At 41.2% G+C, this 7,372-nt stretch overlaps 1 protein-coding gene across 1 annotated transcript; it reads left to right on the forward strand.

Annotated features, from left to right (window-relative positions):
- Positions 1–2,173: 2,173 nt before the first annotated feature.
- On the forward strand, positions 2,174–6,947 carry LOC137425034 (uncharacterized). The gene is made up of 5 exons (XM_078782978.1): positions 2,174–2,242; positions 2,541–2,633; positions 2,873–2,965; positions 6,090–6,181; positions 6,407–6,947. The coding sequence occupies exons 2-5, from the start codon at positions 2,558–2,560 to the stop codon at positions 6,536–6,538; spliced, it is 393 nt and encodes a 130-aa protein (XP_078639104.1). The 5' UTR covers positions 2,174–2,242; positions 2,541–2,557; the 3' UTR covers positions 6,539–6,947.
- The last annotated feature ends 425 nt before the right edge of the window (positions 6,948–7,372 follow it).

A 7,372-nucleotide genomic window follows, 5' to 3' on the forward strand; every position in this document is an offset into this window, starting at 1 on the left:
TAACTGCAGACTGCGATGCAATTACATACGTTGATGTTTAAAGTTTCTGTTACATCTTATGGTCAGATGTGTGAGCCACACATGGACAGATGTCAGATGTGGTCAGATGTGTCAGATGTGTGATTATCGAGTTTTTAAAAAATACATCATTGATTCATATTTGGAGTGGAAAACATTTATTTCCCCATTTGCATCATCCTGAGTTTAAAGACTGTTGGTTTTCATTGTTTTATCCTCTCCGATAATACGTGCATATCTTGTTTATAGCTTCAGTCAGCTAACACCATGCAGTTTTGGTATACCGTCCACCAATCCATTGACGAGCAATTTTTGCAGAGCAACTGAGGCCATCTATTTTCCACATACGTATGGATTGGGGCGAGAATGTATGGAGTGGGGCTAGAATTATAAGGTTGCAATAAATAGGAGATGTACTGTTCATAAGGGAACATAAGGTAGGGTAGAGGGTAGAGGAGAAGGGTATCTTCTCTGATATGCAGCACGTTGCTGCGGGTTACATCATGCCTGTAGGTTGGGACAGGGATTTGTATTTTGTTCAGGATGCCGATGATAACGCAAACCTACTCTTCATTGTAAGACACCGTGGGATATTTGCTCAGCATGGCTTTTATATTTACAGCGTGGCTCTTAGATGTTCTGATGTACATCAAAGATATTGCAAACAATGGGGTTCAAAAGTTAACTTCCTGATCTTCTCCTCCAACCTATCCCAAAGCGATGAAATGGTACCAGTGGCGTCGTCAGGAAAACGAGGTGAGATATCCATCCGAACGACTGCCATAATTATCCCGTCCTCCAGGTAGCGGGAGATGGGTTTTGCGTGTGTGTGCAGGTTTGCTTGTGCCTCCTGGTTATAACTTTTTTGAAACCATAAATTGAGCATTTGTCATCAAATTTTCAAAAAGCCTTTATTGTGAGATTATGGACAACACTCATTAAAAATAGGAGCACGGGTCCCGAAACTCACATACGTCAGCAGCAATCGCCAATGACGTCATCAAGTTTTGCTGCTGATGCAATGCCCTCTGTCGGTAAGGGCAGGTATTTTTTTGCGTTTTCGGCCTGATTTCAACCAGTTAATGAGCGCAGATGTTGATGCTGTCAATGCACCTTCGTTAAGCATCAGATATGAAGGATGAGGTCAAGTTTCATCAAAATCATATGTTTGGTTCAACCGAAAATGACTGAAGTGTTTACAGACTCGCTGACTTTGGCTTTTGACTTTGGCTTTCACTCACTCTCTGGCTGACTGACTTACCAATGGACTCTGCTCAATCACATAAGCTCACTGGATTGAAGTCCAGGTGAGCTAATTATGTTACATTTTTATTCCGTGGCATGAAGTGAAAAGTGGGCTTAAGCAATTTGTTCAGTTTGTCTGTCTGTCCACAACGTCAGTTTATGATCGAGGAACAAGTTAATCCCAATCGAACGTTATATTTTGAACACGAGTTGCAACATGAATCAGAAACTGAACATGTAATTTAACAGGACTTTGGCTCCGAATTTGTCTTGATCGCTCATGTGCTGAGTGGAGTGAGATCATATTGTCACTCTGCCTGTCTGGCAGTCAAATAGAATTGAAAAGAATTGAATCATCAAACTTACTGTTTTTGAGGATGTCAGAAAGGACACAAACAAGCACAAATAACTAATTAAGGAAGAACAGAACTAATATAATATAATAATTAATATATAATATAATAACTAATAACAATAATATTACTCATAATAATATATAATATAATAACTCATATAACTAATAACAAATAACTAACGTGTTAACTAATGTGGTGTGAAAGACGCTGCATCAACGGTGGTAAACTTCCCAAAAAATTCTTCAACTTTTAAAATCTTTTTCATCATTTTTGAAAACTTTTACTTTGTTTCAATTGAAAATATATATTTGAACACTGGAGAATACAAATCGCCCTTTTTGCCACTTTCAAAAACCTTTCCTTTGGCAGTAATTGGACAAAATATTACAGCATTTTACATCATCTTGACCAATCCAATTTGCCGCTTACAGCCCATGTCCATGTCCTTTTTTCTCAAGAAAGCATGGCGAAAGTATTCTATGAACTCTCTAGTTGTTTTTAAAGCTGTTGCCAAGAAGGGTGTGCAATGTCGTAATTTGTGTGCGTGTCTCTGCAGTTGGTGCACAGCCCACCACCTTTGGAAACGGATGCATCCTGTCTGCTGAGTACCCCAGCTCAACCAGGTATGGTATCGAGTTATTTGCATTCAGAAAAAAAGGAAAAAACAGGCATCAGGTTGCACTTTGTGTCATTTATTCCTTAAAAATAATCTCAAACTCTTTTGAAGTTTTCTTTTGCAGGCCTAAAATTTCTCTGTTTTCTCATTTCAACGCTTTCTCAAGATCGTATTGAAAATATGTTGATGAGGAAACATTGGCTCCAAAGACGAATACATTTTTTAAGAGAATGTGTCTCTGGTCGCTGTGCAATTTCCCGTCGATGACATAGTTTTCTCCATTTTTGTTCAACCCCGTCCCAAAGACTGCAACATCGGTGACATGAACCACTCCAATCTGGCAAAATCCAACTTGAAACTCAAAGCAGCAGCCCTGATTCACGACAGTTCAGCTGGAGGTACTGTTCATTTCTGACACCCACTCGTACACTCTCTATTGGTTTTTATTCTTTGTTACGTGCATTACTTTTTTTCTTCTTTTTTTTGTTTACAAGATTGTATTGAAAATATGTTGATGGATGAGGAAACATTGGCTCCAAAGACGAACACATTTTTTAAGAGAATGTGTCTCTGGTCGCTGTGCAATTTCCCGTCGATGACATAGTTTTCTCCATTTTTGTTCAACCCCGTCCCAAAGACTGCAACATCGGTGTTATAAACCACTCCACTCCGGCAAAATCCAACTTTACACTCAAACCGGCAGCCCTGATCCACAACTGTTCCTCTGGAGGTACCGTTCATTTCTTACACCCACTTGTACACTCTCTATTGGTTTCTATTCTTTCTTTCGTGAATAACATTATCACAATTTTTATTGTTAATTTATCTAAGGCTTACATGGAGGAGTTCGTATTACACATATTTCACTGGTGTGCACACTCATTTTAAGCTGTCTAGCCTGGGTTTGAATTTTTTTCTTTCTTGGTATACAAGATTGAGGCTCGTGTAAGAGCTAACATTAATGACAAAAAAAACAAACGGACACATACAGTCACTTGAAAAATTAAGTACACCCCATGTACAGTTTTGGCTTTTTCAACATATTTCAACACACTGCTATTTGATCTTCATTTCAACAATATTGATAGATAAAGGTGATATAATATAACAAATATCATGAAACATTTACATTTTGTCGTCCATTGTATAATTTAAATAAACATAAATGCAAATTTCGCATGTGGAAAAAGTAAGTACACCCTTGGCTCTAATAGGTGGTATTGCCCCCTTTGGCAGAAACAACCTCAAGTAGGCGTTTCTTATAACTGTCTACCAGTCTCTGACATCGACTCGGATAAATTTTTGCCCCCTCCTCCATGCACAATTCTTTCAGCTGTGCGATGTTTGAGGGGTTTCTTGCATGCACAGCTCGTTTCAAATCCCCCCACAACATATCGATGGGATTTAGATCCGGGCTTTGACTTGGCCATTCCAGAACCCTCCATTTCTTTCTTTTCAGCCATTCCTTGGTGGATTTACTGGTATGCTTAGGGTCATTGTCATGTTGCAAGGTCCACCTTTGGTTGAGCTTCAACTCTCCAACAGATGGCCTCACATTATCCTCAGGCACCCTCTGGTACAATGAAGAATTCATCGTGGATTCTATTATGGTGAGCTGCCCAGGCCCTGATGCAGCAAAGCTGCTCCAAACCATAATATTTCCACCACCATGCTTTACAGTTGGTATCAGGTTCTTGTGGTCAAATGCTGTCTTTGGTTTTCGCCAAACATGTCTTCTGGTACTGTGGCCAAATAGCTCTACCTTTGACTCATCTGTCCAGAGCACATTGTTCCAGAAGTGCTGGTCTTTGCCTAGGTGTTCATTGGCAAACTTTAGTCTTGCCCTGATGTTCTTTCTGGACAGCAAAGGTTTCCTCCTGGCACACCTCCCATGTAGATCAAATTTGTGCAGCCTCTTTATAATGGTAGACTCGTGCACTTTGACATCAACAGTGGCAAGAGCTACCTGTAGGTCCCGTGATGACATTCTGGGGTTCTTCGAGACTTCTTTCAGCATCTTGCGGTCTGCTCTCGGGCTGAATTTGCTGGGGCGGCCTGGCCTGAACAAGTTGGCAGTTGTTTGGAATCTTCTCCACTTGTCGATGATCTTCCGGACAGTCGAACGATTGATTTCAAATTGTTTGGAGATCTTTTTAAATCCCTTCCCAGACTCGTAGGAATATATAACCTTCTTTCTGAAGGCCTCAGAGAGCTCTTTTGATCTAGGCATGGTGATGCCGCACACTTCAACAACAAAGAGCAAACCAAACTAAATGTCTGAGGTTTAAATAAGACAGGTTCCTCCAAGATCCTCTCTAACGATGTTCTAATCATTTGCACCTGAGCTGGTGCACCTGATTCTAATTTTAGGTATTTGAAGTCGTGATAAATGTAGGGGTGTACTTACTTTTTCCACATGCGAAATTTGCATTCATGTTTATTTAAATCATACAATGGACTACAAAATGTAAATGTTTCATGATATTTGTTATATTATATCACCTTTATCTATCAATATTGTAGAAATGAAGATCAAATAGCTGTATGTTGAAATGTGTTGAAAAAGTCAAAACTTTACATGGGGTCTACTTACTTTTTTATGTGACTGTAAGACGAAATAAAGGGAGTGGGAGACAAGATGGGGAAAGACGGGGAAGCACACAAGTACAACATTTGAGAGCAGGGACATCGGGAGATCTGTGGGAGGGAGAGGGCTTGGAGAGAGGAGGCATGGGAAGGGGGTGGAGTGTGAAACACACATGGACAGAGCTCGGACTTGCAGGAAAGAAGTTTGTATTTCATTAAAGTGGATCTGGGGTGAATTAACTGGGGTAGAAAAGATCAAGGTTTTGGATGGGGGAAGATAAGAGATGGTGGTGAACAGCTGTTTTGAAGACCTGGAGGGAGGAGTGGGATTGAAGAGAGTGAGAGAGTTTGTTCCAGAGGTGGGAGAAAAGAGCAATGAAAGAGTGAAGTTGAGCAGAGAGTCTTGATTTTGGCAGTTTCACCAGAAGAGGGTTGCTGGCAGATCTTGTGCGACCTGGAGGAGTATTTTGGGGGACAGAGCACAGACAGGGCTGGGGTGGGGGGGGGGGGGCTCGGCCAGATAGGAGTCGGTAGAAGACAGAAAGACCACCAATTTCGACCCAGCTATGAAATGGCATTTTGGCGTTTCATGGGCAGGACGATACATCAATGTGTGTGCCGGCCCTTGGATGGACATTGAACTGGCATCACATCTGCCACCATTTATTGGTTGACATTGAAGATCCCGCAGTGTCCTTCGCGAAGAGTAGGCGAGCTATTGCACCCTCAGGCAATGATGCTGCCCTGCAGCCTTGGGTTGCATACAAACGAAGATCACTGGGAGGATGGAGAGATCGGTGTTTTTGCCTTGGATGACATTACAGGGGTGAGTGTGAAAAATAAAAAATGCATTTGGGATTTGGCCCCCCGCTCAAAGGATCACGAGCGATGTTCTTGGATGGGAACACCACACACATCGGTTTATCTGGATTATTTTGAACATTATGCTATTCGGCAAGTCACAATGTGTGCTGAAAGGGTTGTCTGCTTTTTGAGTTGTTCCACTCATACATACATAATTAGATCACATGACTGTGTGTAGATGACCTCATAAGGGACATTTGCACAATTCTTTACAGAATATTTCACCTTTAAAACACTGGAATGCAGATAAATGTTTTTTTTCTTAAAGCAAAACATTGTCTGATTTTTGCATTACAAATGTGTTGTTTAGTCATGCGGTGCATGCCCGTCTGCTAGACAAGATATAGCTGGCTGTTGCTCTTCTTTTAAGTGGTTATTTTACCTCAACTCACCCCTGCAAACAGGTGGTCGTCATCCGATGAGAGCAAATAAAAACATCCAGCAAGATGACTCTGGGTCCATCATGCCTGTGCCACTAAAGTTGGTGGATTACTTTGTACGTACTTACATCATCTTTGCCATCCACTTTGCCTTCACTCATTACATACCTGCCTGACTCAAAGGAACCAAGCAAACCGATTACTGTGCAAACCAGACCGCTCTACGTACATACACTGCATTCTTATATTTATGATGTACATGATGGTGATTTTTTTTTACTAATCCAAACTCTGATCTCCATCCATCATTATTTCCACCATGATCCCCACAACCTCTAAAGGCACATCCATCCTCCATCTACATGCAGCGCGTATCATCTTTGACCTTTCCTAGAAGCCCATGGTATTCACTGATCCAACGCTCACGACAGCAAGTGATGCTGCCAACGTGGCTGTTTCTGTACCAACTGTGACGTCCGACCGCAGAACTACATCACATCATGTCTTTCGCCGACTTCTACTCCACTTTCCTTGCATTATTTGGTCTGTGACACTTACTAGGTTCTCCTCCTTCATCATCACACATGCCCACACGGCCACATCACCTCAACCTTTTCCTCATCCCTTCTATCATTCATTGTAAAATAGGGAAAGATGATATGATTGATGGTTGGGATTACTCAAAGATAATCACTGCTATGATTTCTGGAGGAATGTAGACTCTACACTTTTTTGATACCTCACCAAACTGGCATACAGTTCCTCTGCACTGGCAGCTGTAATCATAAGGTTATCTGCAAACAACAATTCCAATGGCAAGCCTCTTCTTGCATGTGCATACAGTACATGGATTACTTCAATAAAGAGTACAGCAGATAGATGACAAAATTGTGCCTTTGATGATAAAACCAAGCCACTTGGCATGATGTAAGGAATATTAAATATATCCCGAGGGAATATTGTTGGCTATTGGGCCATTGCACATTTGTCCTGTGGCAGCCATTGCGGTGAAACTGATTGAAACCATAAACATAATGACACAAGCAATCCTGCTTCAAACTGTATACATCACGTTCATTCGATCTGAAAAATACCAAACAAAAAAGGCATTTTACATTAGGTCATGAAACATTAGGTGATGAAACTTCTATTGACGTTAGGTCATGAAACATATATCTTGACGATCATCATGACTTCGACAAATCATTAATTGCACAAATCGATCATCCATCTTACTATAATTCACCAAATGTCCGTCCGTCTGTCTGTCTGTCCGTCCGCTCCCAGGTACCGCAAAAACGGCTGAA

This window comes from Myxine glutinosa, chromosome 8 (assembly GCF_964187855.1).
Source record: "Myxine glutinosa chromosome 8, kmMyxGlut1.1, whole genome shotgun sequence".
In the NCBI taxonomy this organism is placed as follows: domain Eukaryota; kingdom Metazoa; phylum Chordata; class Myxini; order Myxiniformes; family Myxinidae; genus Myxine; species Myxine glutinosa.

Bases quoted from the DNA above. Each gene is read 5' to 3' on its own strand.
- LOC137425034 (XM_078782978.1), top strand. From the start codon at position 2,558: ATGAACCACTCCAATCTGGCAAAATCCAACTTGAAACTCAAAGCAGCA. The intron at 2,634-2,872 runs GTACTGTTCATT...CCCGTCCCAAAG, and splicing joins TCACGACAGTTCAGCTGGAG to ACTGCAACATCGGTGTTATA. The intron at 2,966-6,089 runs GTACCGTTCATT...CCCTGCAAACAG, and splicing joins CCACAACTGTTCCTCTGGAG to GTGGTCGTCATCCGATGAGA.